The sequence below is a fragment of the Ciconia boyciana genome, chromosome 3, assembly GCF_034638445.1.
Source record: "Ciconia boyciana chromosome 3, ASM3463844v1, whole genome shotgun sequence".
NCBI lineage: Eukaryota > Metazoa > Chordata > Aves > Ciconiiformes > Ciconiidae > Ciconia > Ciconia boyciana.
In genome coordinates this window covers 5,707,660-5,723,848 of record NC_132936.1, presented here as the reverse complement: position 1 = coordinate 5,723,848, position 16,189 = coordinate 5,707,660, and the positions used below count along the sequence as shown (strand labels likewise).

General features: G+C 40.0%; 1 protein-coding gene across 12 annotated transcripts in view; it reads right to left on the bottom strand.

The window, feature by feature from the left end:
- The window catches only part of LOC140650241 (serotriflin-like), a 40,255-nt gene that overhangs the window by 15,755 nt on the left and 8,311 nt on the right, over window positions 1-16,189 (bottom strand). For 6 of the 12 annotated variants that reach the window (XM_072858310.1, XM_072858298.1, XM_072858306.1 and 3 more), the window contains 2 exons: window positions 2,266-2,355; window positions 948-996 (listed from right to left, as the gene is read on the bottom strand). Coding sequence is in view for 8 of the 12 variants with exons in the window: in XM_072858298.1 (XP_072714399.1) it covers window positions 948-992 (45 nt within the window). In the remaining 4 variants the exon portion in view is untranslated. Of the gene's footprint in view, window positions 1-907; window positions 997-2,265; window positions 2,356-7,313; window positions 7,519-7,560; window positions 8,131-8,549; window positions 8,568-16,189 lie in introns of those variants that run through there. The other 6 variants (XM_072858307.1, XM_072858309.1, XM_072858308.1 and 3 more) reach the window with 4 other exon arrangements.

The following is a 16,189-nucleotide window of genomic DNA, read 5'->3' as shown; positions in this document are numbered from 1 at the left end:
TAGGTGATTTTTTGAGTGATTTAAAAAAAAAAAAAAAGGGAAATGGAAAGTACATCCCTTTCCTTCTAACTAATAGTGAAAGACACAAAGTAACACAGACTCCAAACTATCACAGATGTCTCAAATGTAATGATGATCTGCAGATATTTGTTTCTTACTCATGGATAAAAATGGTTTTAAGAGCTCAGCTTCATTTTACATGGTTAATGACTTCAGCCATAACTATGTCTGTGTAAAACAGGCTATACAAACTGAAGTTTTTAATGGATGCCTTTTTGTTTGCTACATGTATTTGCTGGGAAAAGGTGTTTCTCTAATCTAACAATAGTGATGACAATGTGGGGACTTTTGCTGTGAATTCTTTAAAAAAAGTGTCAGCCCTAAATTAATTCCGTATATAAACATTTTAGCCTTCTCATGCACTTGACGTGAGAGCATATCAGAGGCATTATAGATGGCACAGAGAGAAGGTTGGTGGTCTTGTAACAGTGTCCAGTTGTTAGAAAGTATCTTGAACTTGCTGAGACTGAAAAGCATGACAAAATGTAGAAGAAAACAGGAAAAGCTGATTTGCAAGTCAGTGAGTCCTGCATGGACCATTCTATTGGACTGGTTGCAGTAAAAAAAGTGAGAAACATTTGGAGCAGTGAAAAGAAGTATCAAGATAATCTCAATTTAAAATCACAGTATCCCAGCATGAAGAGTCATTTGGAAATGATATTGCTGGTTAATTGCAGTTTGACTCATAATAATTACTGAACTAACTGCATTTGGCCACAGCCAAGCTTGTTTGTGGAGCGTCTTCTCACCTTTTGTGTAATATCATAGAGGTTATAACACTCTGAAATGGGAAACTACTTGATAAAAGATGAATCTAACCTACATAACCAGAGGGCATATTACATACCCACTCACAGCATATCTTGACTGAGAGGGTTTCCACACACCTTGCTGAAGCTGAGCCATTCCACAGTCTGACATGCAGGAGCCATAAGGCTAGATGGAAAAAAAGGCAAGAGGGAGTATTTAATTGCATGAAAAAGGCCCTGAGAAAAAGCACTGTAAAGGGAGGCATAGATTTCTGGTTTCTCCATCCTGTAATGTTTTTCCCTTTTAGAGAGACATGATCTGATACAAAATGTACACACAGTCTAGGAAGCAGAACCTAGAACACTGTTCTGTAATGAACTGCAGAAAAATAATTGGTAAGAAAAACATATTTCCTGGCTGAAACTGATACACGCCTTTTACAAGTTTCTGCTGTTGGAAAGCATCCAGTCATTCACAGTAGTATCAATGACATTTAAGCATACGTGCTTATGTTTGCTTTTCTATAATTAAGGCAGGGAAAAGCAAATACATACTTTTTTTCGTAAATCAATTAATAGACTCTTTTGAAAGAAGTAAAATATAGTCGTGTCTAACTAAAAGAGGGTATCTAAAATGTAGGTTTCTACATTTAAGCTAGTTATGCCAACAGAGGGAAGATCTTCTAGGTTAGTGAAGACCTAAGTCTAAATGCATCAGCCTGTATGGAGGCACTTGGCACCATTTCGTATAAAACAAGATGTCCAAGACACCCTTGCAGTGCTAAAGATATTACAAAGGACATATGGAAGACCTGCGCCCTTACAAATTGTAGCTGGAGCCCTGGCAGGTTGCTCTGGGGCATCTCAGGAGGTTGTGGACTCCCACCTGAATTAAAAATTTAGATGAGGCAATGAGGGGTGTCTTGGGAGAGACTTCTCTCATGCTAAGATGTCTACATTTCAGCAGGTTTACTGTGCATCAAAATCTCTTGTCTTCGTTGATCTAGCTCCACCAAGGAGAAGAACCCAGAGTAGTTTTCTGGAAAAGCTAACCTTGTAGAATCAGGTGAATCTCCAGGTGAAAGGCAGATGAGATCAGGAACACTCAAGGTATCCCTGTTTCCTAAGTGTGCACTCCTGTACCTTTTATTTCATGACTTGCAATATTGCTGTTATGATTCCATGTACCCATCATAGTCTTTTACTAACTGGGGTAGAATTCAATTTATATTCAAACTGTATGTATCCATAGCATAGCTGCCTTCATCTAAATTTAGTTCCCTTTATAGTCACTGAAGAAAAACAGTCACTTCTGAGATGCCCTGAATGTCTCACCCTAAAACAGACCACATAAATCTGGGATTAAAAACATGTATTTTTCTCAACTAACAATAAAATAATTTGGAGCAATTAGTCTGCATTACAGATATTTCAGTCCAGGAGAACTGAATCTCACCTTCTACTCTTCAGCAATGGAGTGTAACGAACTGGAAGTATCTGTTAATGATGACGAAGTTTAGTTTGGACCAGATATCCCAAAATGAATCTGTAGAGACAAAAAAATCATGCAAAACCAAACTTGCAGCAGCCAGAAATTGTTTTAGAAGCATAGTAAATAAATACTCCCAGCCTTCTGCTTTCCTTGTGTGACTGATGTCTCATAAATTATGTCTAGCCTAATAAAATAATCTTGCTCAGAACAATTGTGTTCAGACATGTGGGCCTGATGGCTTTCTTTCACCTACTGTTCCAAATTCAAGTGCATTTACTGACCATGTTTGGTTTAAGTTGCCATCTTTGCCCCATGTTCTGACATTCTGCTGTATTTTATGGTATCAAAACTGGAACAAAGACTACCTTTCTATTCAGTTTGCCTGGTACATGTCAAGACGTGATAGAACCTTAATACAAAATATAGTAAGCAGGAATTAGTGAGGAGGAGGGGAAAGAAATGGGATGTAAAAAGAGAACCATGCAAAACTAAGATACAGGTATACTCAAAGCAAGGTCAGCTACAAAATGGGGCCACAACTGTTGAATTCATACCCACCTGCAGTTATGCTTTGTGGAGAAAGCCTGACAGCGAGCTGCTCAGGTGGTTAGAGCTAAATTCTGCTCTATTGTATCCATCAACCACACAATCAGCAGCTAAACAAGCGATTTAGCAATCAGCTCCTTGAAGAGCACACACACTTTTCTCCTCATGTCCACTGCTGGCAATGAGAAGTCACTGAAAAAAGTTCATGGATTTACAACCCGCAGGTGCAAAAAGAAATAGGTACTCTCTTTTCCTGTCCTCAGCTCTTAACAGCTTAATACCTTTAGCTACATGTCTTGCTTACATTTAGGATTTTGGGGATGGAAATCCTGTCCCTCACTGCATCAGTACAGCTGCAGAGCACAGGGAGAGATCAGTTTTGTGGTAACAGCTGTGGATTTGCAGAGGCTGCAGCTGTGTGTGGAGAGGAAATGGGTAGGGTAAGAAACACAGGGCTAACGGCTCATAAAACCCAAAGCATAAGGGCAGAAGTCTATAATTGGCGCTATGTGAACTGCGCAGCAATAGCCTAGGGCCATTCGTTGCAGGTTGAAGCTCTTCCAGGCTTGATTTCTTATCCATCCAGCTCAAACTAAGCAGTCAAATGTGCTTGCCAGACAAATAGCAAAACTGTGGCCTGAAGGGGGAGAACATGCCAGCTAGGAGTCAACCTAGAACTGAAAAAAAATCCCTGACGTTGTAAGCAGCAGATCTTTCACATCCCACCTCTGACACTGAGGATGAAGAAGGGATATCAAGAGTATGCCATTTTTTAATGTCAGCTTGGGTTGTGAAGTCAGCTAGGCTGACATTCACTGATTCTTAGGAGAATAGAGCCTGCAGAGAAAGGGTAGATAGTGGTGTTGACATGATGCACATTTTAATCTGTCCCCTTTGCAAGCCATAACAAGCTGTCCCTCAACCTAGATGACTCACGAACTACATACTAGCCTCTTCTGAGGAAAAGGAATATCTTATCTGGATAGTCTAACCTAAAGAAATTACTGCTCTGGTATGTGACTGGATTGCTTTGAATCTGTGAGTTTTTAGTCCTGTGAAAAATTGCAAGAAAACAGTTTCTGAAAATGGGTAAGATGATTTTGCAGAGAGAGCAGAACTGTAGTTTGATTGAGGACATAGCTACAAACCAGTTTCTCAGAGTGGGAAGGCTCCAGTGGGTCCACAACCATGAACAAAAGTTTTACTGGTTCTGGCCCAGAATGTTCAGCTGTAGAAGTAGGAGAGGGTTTCTTTTGTATTCTCGTTTGGAAAATTAAGAGGTAGCTCAAGAGCACTGTTTTAATTGTCCTGAAACTATTGGGGGTTTGGGTCACATCAGCCAATAAGTTTTGTCTGGAAGTAATTTTTCAGAGTTGGACAAACACTGTTCCTTTCTCCTACTGGCATCGGATTAAAGCACCCAAGCAGGCTACATGAAATCCAGTTTAATTCCCGTTGTTTTAATAGAGAAGACATAGAAGCTCTTAACAGAGCTCCCCAAAAGGGGTTTATACGTTATTTTGAGGAGGCTGTTCTCCCCTGTTGATATCATCTCTGCAGCCTCACGGTTAAGACATTCCCCTAGGAAGCAGCGTAGAGGTATTCCAGCATTGCTTTAGAGACTGCAAACCCTCTGCAGACATAGGCGCACAGAGTGGCTGTGGATGCCGTGCAGGTCTTTCCTGGCCTCTTCCTTCTATTCCAGAAGGGTATGGGTCTCTCACAAGCTACCTGCCAGCCCCACATAGAGGTACTATAGACATTTATGTTTGGGCATCTTAACAATTTCCAGAAGTCACTGAGAAGGAGGAGAAGACTGGATGAAGAGAGCATATTCATGAGTGCAAGCCACTCCAAATCCCTGGTGACATGAGGATTAGGGCACTCTTCCAGGAGGAACGTGTGCTTCAGCACAGGCAGGAGAGGGATCCATCCAAGTTTCCTACACAGTCGGTGAAGTATTTTATTCATGAAGCTACTAACTGTGAAGGAAATGGAGATCCAAGCACTACTTGCACTTCTCTTTGTCAGGAAAAGAGCACCAGAAGAGTAACAATTATTTTAATCATCTTTACAGGATCAAATGCTTAATTTCCAAAGTCTGAGCCTTAATTTTAAATTTGTCTCTCTTAAAGAGACTCTTCAATAGGCATTTCTGTGTCTTATTTAGTTTTTACAGTCACAGTTTGACACCACAATTAACAGGTAGGGTATTGTCTGGTTACAGATCCTTGGGCTCTTTTTCAATAATGCTTCACATTCATATTTCTCTTTGAGAATACTTCATTATAGTACAACCCTGGACAGCTTTCAATTCATCTGTGGTGAGAGAGGTTTGGGAATAGGATTGATGTAAGCATTTGTAAGGGTCTGGTAGGAGAAAGGAACAGTCTCTATGCAGATCTGAAAAGTGACTTCCAGCCAATTATTTTAAGCACTTTGTCAAAGAACCATCTCATAATTTGGGGGGGAAAAAATGCACTGGATGCAACATATAGATAATGTATATGATTGGTTTTTGGGATCACTTAAGAGCATCTACGGGAGTCCCAGGATGGTGACATTTTCAGGGTTCTTGTTTCAAGTGCAATTAAAATTCTAACACTGTCATTTAAAGCATTTTGGTGAAATCTTAAAGCTTTGGCTGTAGCTTTCTGCTACACATGCTTGTTGATTTTTCCCCTTTTTCTTATTTTTCCTGTCTTTTTTTAAGGATTGTTTCTTCATGAAGGAGAAATATTGATTTATGGATCATCTCTTTTTGGAACTATACACTACAGTGTACAGGCCACCCAGAACTCTGTCTTTGATTATTATTATATTGCATGTTGTATTTTATTCTGACTATCTGTTCATGTTGGTCTGGTTACTCCTTCCTCCTCAGAAAGGAAGAATAAATAAATCCTTTAGTTCTAGTTACTCAGACTGCTCCCTGCTGTCTTTTTTCTGGACAATGTCAGTCTCACCATCACCTTGAGAAACTGAGGAAGGTCTTGATATATTGTGTGGGCCAAATGTATCCTCACTAAAATTCCCATTGCCTGAGGTAAAGTGTTGCTCTAGATGGAGAAATAATGCTACTGGGATTATTACAGCTGTAAATTTCTAGTGGGAAAAAAACCCTGAAAATTTCAAATATCTGCAAGAAAGAAGCCACTTTCTTGCTTACTGCAGCCATATCGTATTTTAAGTTATCATGCAAATTACTTAGCCCAGAATAAAGTTGAACTCACACATCCTTGTTCTAAAAAACTATGCTTGGAATTTCCAGAAAGTGCAGTGTAGTTGTTATGTACTGAGTCATCTCTGTACTAATATTTACAAATGATATCTTATAAATTTATTTGGCATATTAGGACTTACTGGATGGTAAACAGTGAAATAACGAATGTATAGGTTTTACTAACAGGAAGGTGGTTAATACATCCCAGAACAAAACATGCCTTTTTTGATGTCTCATCCATTTTAAAGCTTGCTATCCTCCAATTTGCATTCATATACTTTGTTATTCTGTTGTCCCATCTTTTATTAGCCCAGATAACATTTCCAATTTATTAGGTTCATTTTTGAATTCCAGTCCCATCCCCTACACAATGTGGAACCTCAACCAAGTTCAGTTATAAAAAATTTTTTAGAATTCAACTCCTTGTTCAACTGCACAAGTAAACAAGGAAAATAGTGATTGGCTCACATAGCATGGGAGCCCTCAGGGCCCTTACCTGATATCAATTCTTCATGTCAAAGTGAGATGTGAATTGAAAGTTTTCTGAGTTTCAACTAAATGTGTGTTTCCTTCATGGAGATGTAATCAAAAACACATTTTCTCTCTTGATATGTAATGATATATAAGTCAACATCAAAAGTCTTATTAAAGTCGAAGTATATCTTGTCTATTGGTTTAAGTTTACTCATTTTGCCAGTTATCCATCTGTTACAGCTAAGGGTTGATACTCCCCCTTTGGATCGGACACCTGAGATGTAACTTATGCAAACTGATCAAGGTGTTTATTGATTAGTGAACATTTTGGAGGTAATAAGCAAAGCAGCCAGTAATCTCAATTAGTAATCTAAGGAACCAAAATGATCCATAATCCAATTAACAAAATAACAAGCTATTAATATTAATTGACTGTTATATAGCTATGCAGGCATTTATGTGCAACTATGAATTGATTAATTATAGCTCTTAAATATAATTTCAGATCTAGATCCACTATTAAATTACAATTCTATAAATACTGCCACCCAATGCTATTCCCCCCCTCCCCCCGCCCCTCCGAAGTTGACCTGATACAAAGTACAACGGGTTGTCCAATGGGGGACCCTCATCTCTCCTGGTGGACTCAGGTCCTCAGGTTGGCATCACTGACATCTGTAGGTGTCCATGCTCTTGCTGCCAGAAGATTCACTTACTATTGTTCTTTGATTTTATTCTTTATTTTCCATTTTTCTGAGTTTGAGCCCACCTTTTCACTGCCCTTGCATCCCATTTTCTCTTCTCAAAGTCCTCACAAATACGCAGTCCTTTCCTAATGACATTTTCCCCTTTGATCCTAGTTTTGCTTCTAGTGTATCCAAAATCTGATATTTCTGATAGCATTCCCTAGGCAATCTTGCCCCTGTATGGTATTACTGATATGGTAGGTGTGAGTGCCATTGCAACCCAAAACACCCCTGTAATTTTCCAGTTCATACTGGTTGTATTTACCTTACCATATTCAGTCACTTGGCATAATTATTCTACTTTAGCCTTGATTCTTCTGCCTAACTCCAGCTGAACGCAAGCAGGTTCTTATCTTATCTGCCAGAAATTTGCATACCAGAGCAGCAGAGTAACTTGTTTCACATTTCCGCTTTCCGTACATAAAGGGAAACGTAAAAGTTCCCTTTTAAGGACTTAGCTACCGTGAGACCTCTTCAACTCACAGGCCTGCTTGATGGAAATTTGAAGTATTAGATGTGTTTTGTTATCAACAAAACCTTTATGGATTTATGCATTGCTTTTTCAATAATTTGATCCAGAATTTTTCCCTGGATCAAACCAGGCCAATGGTTCAAATGCTCCTTCAGTTCCCTTTTTAGGCAGAAGTTCCATATTCATCTCCTCAAAGCTCTAAATCACTTTTTCTGTGAGGTGATTGCCTTCATGAAGTTGGTTGTTCATGGTTCAAAGATTTGTTCAATTAGTTCCTTAAGTATCGGTGGTGAATTTCATCAGACTTGACAACTCTGCCATCTCACTGCTATCTTTAATCTTGCAGATGGATTTGTCCTGTCTTCTATTGTAGTGAAGAAAATGTACATGGAGATTTATTGCATTTCCTCTGTGCATGACTAGGTGTTTAAATTTCACTACCCGGGTCATCCCCATATCTGTGTAGCTTTAGGAGAGAAATAGAAAAAAGCTTTTACATCATGACATTCTCATATGACAGATCTGCAGATTACAGTTTCACGGACTTTTGTCTTGCTTGTCCTTAGCTCTGTGGAAAGCAAACACTTTGGGTCAGTGGAGTACCACGCCCACAGAGCCAGAGAGTGTTTACCAGGAAACTTTCTGTTTGCCAAAGCAATTTTTTTTTAATATTCCATGTTGTACAACCAAGGCATTTTTTCATCTGCTCCAAGAATACTTTTAGTGGCAAGCAACAAATCACAAGCTCTGTTCAGCTTATCAAATAAACAAGTTAATGTATATTTACCTTAAAAGAACGTCATCGTCCGAAAGCCTGAGTTTAAGAGCAAATTACAATTATTTTCCTTGATTTTCCTTCCTAAATATTTTTCTTTTTTTGTCCCTTACTGCTGCATGAAAGACCTGAGGAAACACAGGGAAAACCATGCATAGTGACAACAATATTGGTCCAATGTGTGGACCAGGCTGAGGGTCAGGTAGTTTGGATGGAGGTTCAGTGGATGCCTCCAGCTTCCCAGTTCTTTGTTCGGTCACCTCTCGTGTTACAACCTCTCGCTTGGGTCCGTTTGCTCTGACATCTTTAGTCAGGCATAAACTGTTCAAGCAAGAGATACAAAATATAAAGCAATTATTTATTGCTTTAAATGATTTTTATCATATGCAAAGGTGGCTACGGTCTGACAAGTTTTGAGGCTAATAGGCTCATGACTGTGCAGAATCTTTGCTGGCAGAGCAGGCACCGAGGGGGCTGGTTGGCCTCCCCAGCTCCTTGGAGTACATCCCCAGTGGTGCTGAGATACCAATTTCCACCAGCTCTGTGGACACCGATGGCTCTGACGACTCACCCAAAAGCCTGGTGATTCCCAACTGGCTCCTGACCTGGCTTTTTTCTTCTTTTTTTCTTTTAGGACTTTATACCTTTCCATGTTGCTGTTTTCCTTTTTGAATCGTGGAGCTACTAACAAGTCTATCTCAACTGTACTTCCTCTCTTTCTATTTTTACTTTGCTGTCTTTCTATAAACTTTCCCTCTGCTCTTTCTCTACTTTTTTATTTAAGCAAAATGAAGTGTAAGTTACTTTTCATTGCTCACCATTTGTTTATAAGCCTTAAAAGAAAAATGAAAAGCTGCTTCTATGAGGAAAAAATGCTAAGTGGGGTACGTGTAGGAGTCAAGGGTACATGCTTGGGCCATGGATATTGGGAACACAGGCAGCTGAAGCTTGGCATGCATCTGGAGGGAGCTCACAGCTGGGATTGCAGAGCAACAGGATTACACTCATTCTCAGTGTAAAATTCAAAGCTCATGCTATTTGCACATATATTTGTATGTGTACTTTTCTATTGCAAGCCTGCTGAGTGATTTTGATTCAGTGACATTCAGTGGTGACAGTTTTGGCAGATGAATGAAGCTTTATACACTGATTTGCTCTTGCCATCACCTCGATGTTTGCAGCAGGAACAGTTCATTGGTGAGGGTGAGTATGCTCAGCTGACTGTCAAAGCTGTACATCAAATCAGATATGCAAGGACAGTTAAGCCAGCTGAAGTCTCTTGTGAAGTGGGGAGGTGGCTGATTTGGTAAACCTATACAGTCCAAATACTGTTTTAAGATCTCCCTTTTATTTAGTCCTTGTTCAAATCAAAGGGGCAGATGAGAGGGGATATTCACATCATCTGTACCTAACATATCCAGTGAGCCATCCCAGACTCCATCTGCAGAGAGAGGCTTCTCTGCAGAGCACCACAGGGCAGCAAATCAGAGGTCCTTCCCTGACCCATCCCACGGAGGACCCTGTCCAAAGTGCAGCCAGCCATGATATATGCTTCAGTTCAATGTGGTGGATCCCCCAGAATGGCTTAGGGGACCAGTTCCTGTCTAAGTGGAGATTTTGCACTGACCATTAATTGTAGCATAGGTGGGATGTTACCTCTGGGCAGCTGGCACAAAGAAGCACTTTGCACGCACAGCTTCCCCTCCAGCCTGCAGGAATGACCAAGCACACAGGGTAAAACCTAGGCCCAGCCTTTTAGCATGGAGAAAGTGGAGGCCACCAAGTGCACTGTTGATTATTCCCACTAAAAAGTAGCTCCAGACAGTAATTTTCCCGTGAGCATGGTGTCCTCTTGCCCTCTGATGGATAGCAGCCATCCATCCCCTTCCCGGGCAGAGTGGGATGGCCATGGCCATGCTCTGCACACACAGCAGTTTGCTGGGCACTCATTAGGATGGCTAATCTGGGGACAAGACTGTATCATGGGTGTCATGACAGAGGCTTTCCCACCTCTTTGCAAGCCCAACCCTGCAAGTTTTTATATGAGTTCAGTAGATTTGCTCAAGGTGTGATAGCTGATTGCAGTATCAAATCTACACACGTTGACATGCAGACAGAAAGGCTTTATACTGACACAGATTTATTATATTAATACAGACCTGCTCCCAGTAGGGACAACTATATTACTATGGGAGAGTTTCATGTCAGTGCAACTGAAATAACAGTCTTGGCTTGTGCTGCTTTATTTTTTCATGGGGTGATGACAGCATCTCTAGGAGCCCCTGGAGATTTGTCATTTTAATTTGAAGTACCCCGCTTAGTATTTTTTCCTTATAGAAGAAGCTTTTCATTTTTTTTTTTAAGGCTTATAAACAAATGGTGAGCAATGAAAAGTAACTTACACTTCATTTTGCTTAAATAAAAAATAGAGCTGGAAGAAACTTCGAAAGTCCAAATGCAGAATCCACAGACCTAAAGCATTCCAGACAGCTGTTTGTCCAAATTGGCTTTGCCTCTGTTGAATTTAGTCTCTGCTGAATTGGCTCTGGGAGCTAATTGCATCCCCCGCCCCCTCTGAAGAGATTGGTATCTCAGAGTAAATAATAAAATAACATAAAATCGAACTTTAAACACAGTATTATATACTAAATAATAACCAATGCAGTTCCAGTCATTCACGCATTACAGTATGATGAACTGTATGATATTTTTGTTCTCACTCATTATCCATGTCACCTTAAATAAATATGAGGAAAGAATTAACATTTAAGATTATGTTCCTTCAGAGACAAAATTTCAGAAATTTGTGGGGTATGGGGGAATGGAAATCTCTGCCTGAAGACAGACTCAGTGCCAGCAAAAGGAGTCCTACCACAAAACATTTGTTTTATTATCTTATCACTAATGAAAATTTTTCTCCCTCTGTGGAAGTTGATAGGGTAACATTAGCACTACATGGTGTTTGTTGATAATACACGATTATCTTATTCTATACAAACAGTGATTGGTTTGTAGCTGGGTTGTATTTCTCAGAAAAAACCTTGACTCATTTCTTTCTTCTGAATTTTCTTATTTCTTATTTCTTGTTATATTATTCTCTGTTCTTCTTATAAAAGCTACACTGAACGTGTACTGCCTGCAGTTGTTGTTTATACTTACTTCTCCACTATTTATAATATCAAATCTATTTTTTATATGATACAACACATAGACCCACTCTGAGAGTTAAGATGAAATGGCACCTGCCTTCCTGTCCTGCTCTCTGAAGGTGAAGGGTCTGCAATTTCCCCAAACCAACTTTCCCCTCAGCATCCTGGCCACAGGGAAAGCTCTGCTGTAACCTAAAACTGGTCTTGAGCCTTGTCAGTCTGCAAGGAAGTCTTCAGAGCCCTGAAGTTAAAGGCAAGCACCAATTTTGCTCCACAAGGCTGAGCTGACATTACTTTTCCATGTAGCTCTTTCAGCTGGTCTTGCAGTGTTATAGAACAATCCTAGTGAGTCCAAGCTTAAATAGATAAATGAATAGGAATATGAAAATGGTAGCAGTGGCTCACACCAAAAGTCAGCCTAACCCCACTGTCTTTCTGCAGGAAAGGCCAAAAGCAAACTCTTAGGAAGATTTGAAGGGCAGGATAAAGGTATGATGCTTTCTAGACTATCTCCCAGCGTCTGCTGGATTCCTTGAATTAGAGACAGTGTATTTATATTTAATATCTTTGACAGACTTTTCTTTCATGAGTTGGCCTAATAACCTTGAAACCACAAAATTTTTCAAAAACATAATGCAATGAGTTTTAAGAGGAAAATTTCATATAAGTAAAACAAGGTGAACTAATTTAAAATAGTGCTGCAGGTGTCATTATAATCTACAGAAAGGCAGGTAGCAAGCCCTTACTGAACATAAGAATCAGGTTTTACAACCTTCTCCCTTTTGAAACTAGTTATTGTGCTTTTGCATGGAGCCCCCCCCCTTCCTTTTCAGTAGAAATTAGCACAAAAATAACTCTATTTTCATAAACTTAGTAAATCGGAACTGAGTTCCTGATTCACTCTACTTTGTGCTGTATTTTTCCAAACATCTTAGGATACATAAAGCCCTGTTGCATATACTTGCAAGATATTCAAACAGGGATGTTATTTCTTTTCTGGAATGACCCCATTCTGGGTACACTTGCAGTATATTTATTAACTATGTTGTACTCTGTGATACTATGCATTTGAGTAATTTGCTCTGCTGTGGTAATGATGTAACTGTGCAAAACTCTTTGGCATAGCTGAACTAGTTTCTGAGTTCAAACAGCCTTGACAGAAGAAATAGTTGACTGCACTGAGCCCTGATCCAGACAAATACTTAAGCATACATGTAAGTTTAAGCACAGGAGTTTTTATATTCAAGCCAAAAGATTGAGCGTCTTGGAGAATCAAACTCTGCATGCGTGACTGTTGGCTTTAAATAAATAGTTTTAACACAGAGGGATGCTGCTCGATGTAAACCATTTCTCTATCACAAGGCTAAGCTGCCAGTAGTGTAGTGTTGAGGTGGGCAGAGGTTGTTTTTCTGTTCTTACTGTGCTCTCCCTTGAGTGTGAGGAATTTACAGCCATTGAACAGGCATAGACTGTCCCCTGTTCCAAAATCACCAACAAGGGGGATTCTTCTATCCTGACATAGCAGTCTGTAAGTTATATATTTAGGTCTAGACCTCCTTTATGATTATAGACATAGTTGCACAGGATGTTGACCGAAGTCCAAAAGGTGGAGAGTATATGCCGCTACCTGCAACAGTAGTTTTTGTGGCATATTGACAATAAAGGATGGCCTTTTGGCAGTGCCTAATTCTCCCATTACTACACGGAAAGTTTAGTCATCTAAAACAGAGCTCCATATGCTACAATCCCAAAATTATATATTCAACATAAAATGTGTTACGCTTGGTAACCGTTAAACAGATAGTCTTTTGAAGTTTCAGGAGATGAAACATCAATTCCTAGTACACCAAGACGAGCTGTGTCCCAAGGCTTTTATTAAGGTAGGAAAGAAGATGAAATCTAAACCAAGTTTTTATTAAGAATAATAATAAAAAATCACCAGGTTGCCTAATCAAGGACAATTTTTTAGTAAACTCTCTTATTTCTAGGTGAAAATATCCAGTGATGTAACTAAAACCTGATCTGGGCCCGGCAGTTTCTTTTGGTTTAGCAGCAACAAATTGCATATATTTGCAGTTGAGGAAAAAGGTAATTTTCAGTGACACTGAAACTTTGCCTTCAGTTGTTCAGTTTTCCACCAGAGGGCACTCCTATATTTTTAATGAAGGCAAGTTGCTGAACGACGTTGGGCAGGTTTGCATAGCTTGGCGTGTACAGTACAATTCTAGCTGCGCCATGGCAAGCAGCAAAATGCAGGATCAGATTCACCTCGTCACACATCTGTCAACACTATGGATCACCTGGCACCCTCCACAGCTAGCTGATCATGCACAGCAAGTCTTCAGCATGCCAGATGTGTCAGGCTTATGCAAGTAAAATAAATAATCAGTTCATACACACAGTGGCTGATGTGGCCAGGACACGACCCAGTTTAACCTGGGATTGAAGGGATCTGTGTCTTCCTCCTGAGGACGGACGAGGCCACCTGTGTCACCAGGGTTGGTACCAGATTTCAGCATTTTCTGTGGAATATTCCATCCTCTGAACTGTCCAGTGATTTTATCTTAGTTCATGGAAATACACATTGTTATAAAAATTAAATCACTTTGAGAGTTGATGCAGCTTGGGTTGATTTTGTAGCTTCGATGCTTGAGAATTTATATCAATATACAATAAAAACCAAGTATCTGCAGTCAGATCTGTAGAGACTGAATAACCTGTTAGTTTAGCTGGACTCTGTGCCTATTAGGAGTCAGATATTATAGGGCTTTTGGAGCTTTTTTTAGCTTTTTTACTTGTTTTTAGAACGATATTACAGTAGTTAAGGTAATATACTTGGATGAAGAAACCTGGGTAGTTTGGTTTTTGATGACAGAAGAGAAAAGATAGTTTTTAGGGCATCCATGTGAGGAAGCCAAAGCTTCTTGAAGAAAAATGCTAGATAAAATTAGAAGTTTGTTTTATCTAGGCGTACAAGACTAAAACACATTTCTTAACAGGCTCTGTCAAGGCTGCATTACCTCCTAAGGATTTATTAAAGTTAGTCTTATTCTTTAGCTGCTGAAATAGTTGGCAAAGGCAGTTTAAGGAGGAAATAAACTCTTCTGGTAATTTGACCAAAATATATATGAACAGAGTCAGTAGAGATTGGAAGTATGACACACCAAATGGTTTACATGTTCTGGCATCACGTCAAAAGTGACAGATTCTCACAACAACTCTTAAACTAAGCAGGTAAATGCTTTTTCCCGTCCTCTAAAGCCAGTGAGAAGGAACAGCCTGAAATCAGACTGCCACACTCGGCTCTACACCAAGGAAGCATCTATGTTAACCTGAACCCAGTTGAGACAACAAGGGAGAGCCAAGCTCAGCTAACACAGGTGTAAGCATGCATTTTTTTTTTTCAATCCTTTCCTCTCAGTTGTGTTTTTCCTATGGACATCTTCGGCATGTTTTTTCTGTCACAGTTTTTTCCCAGCTGGTTATAGCTCTGCAAGAGGTGCTTACAAAATCACCGGTCTTCACTGGACCTACAGATGTCACGTGGCTGTGACCTGCCGGTCTTGTCAGAAGCAGAGAAAATCACAGAGAAAAGCCGTGCAGCTTTTAGTTACAAATGTACTTTGTAATCAGATGACCTCTTTGACTGCATTGTTCTGTGATGACACCTCTCCACCTTGCTACCTCCTGTGCTTCAGCTAATGAGTCAGTCACTGTCTGTTCTGGGCCAAACTCATAATCTGTAATGTAATCAAAGGGAGATCAAGAATATGGGGTCTCTTATGAACCTGTGATGTTGCACTTCAGGAGGAGATAGATGACCTCCATGCTTTCAGGATTTGAATATGGAGAATCTCTTGCTAGTTCATCTAATGGGACCAGACACTTCATTTCTCTGGAGTGTTTTGTGACCACTTACCTTAATGTGCTTCTTAAACTTCCTCTTTTGACCCAATGCAGAAAATCTCTCAGTCTTTAACTGCCTGCCTGTATCTCCACTATTCAGTCTCTTGCTTTTCAGCCAGAACCCTTATGCCTGGCAGATCCCCCACCTCCCAGACCCACCCCAGCCAAGCCTGCTGTCATTAAAGCTAGTCTCACTACAGCTAGCCCCCACACAACTCTCTTGAGTTTGCAGATGATGATGAAGACCTGTCCCTGAAAGAGTATGATTTAGACTGCTGGGGTGGGATTAATCTCATCCAGCTCTAGAAGCTAGGGGTCTACTTCATGAGCTGTTCTCCTTATGCTGCCTTTAAAGGTAATGGAGGCACTTCAGGTCTGCATTTCATCTCCTCTTCTTACAGCAGATGTCTGAGTTAGGCTGGATGAGCAGCTAAGTTAAATGACTGCCTTGACATCACCAAGACTTTAAAAAAAAGTCATTTGGGTCAAGTCATTCACTATTCTATATCTCTTTGAGGACAATGTTGAGGAAAACAATTGTTTTAGGAAGAGATGTAAGGGGGAACTGTAAGGATATAAATGTTATCTCTACAGTAC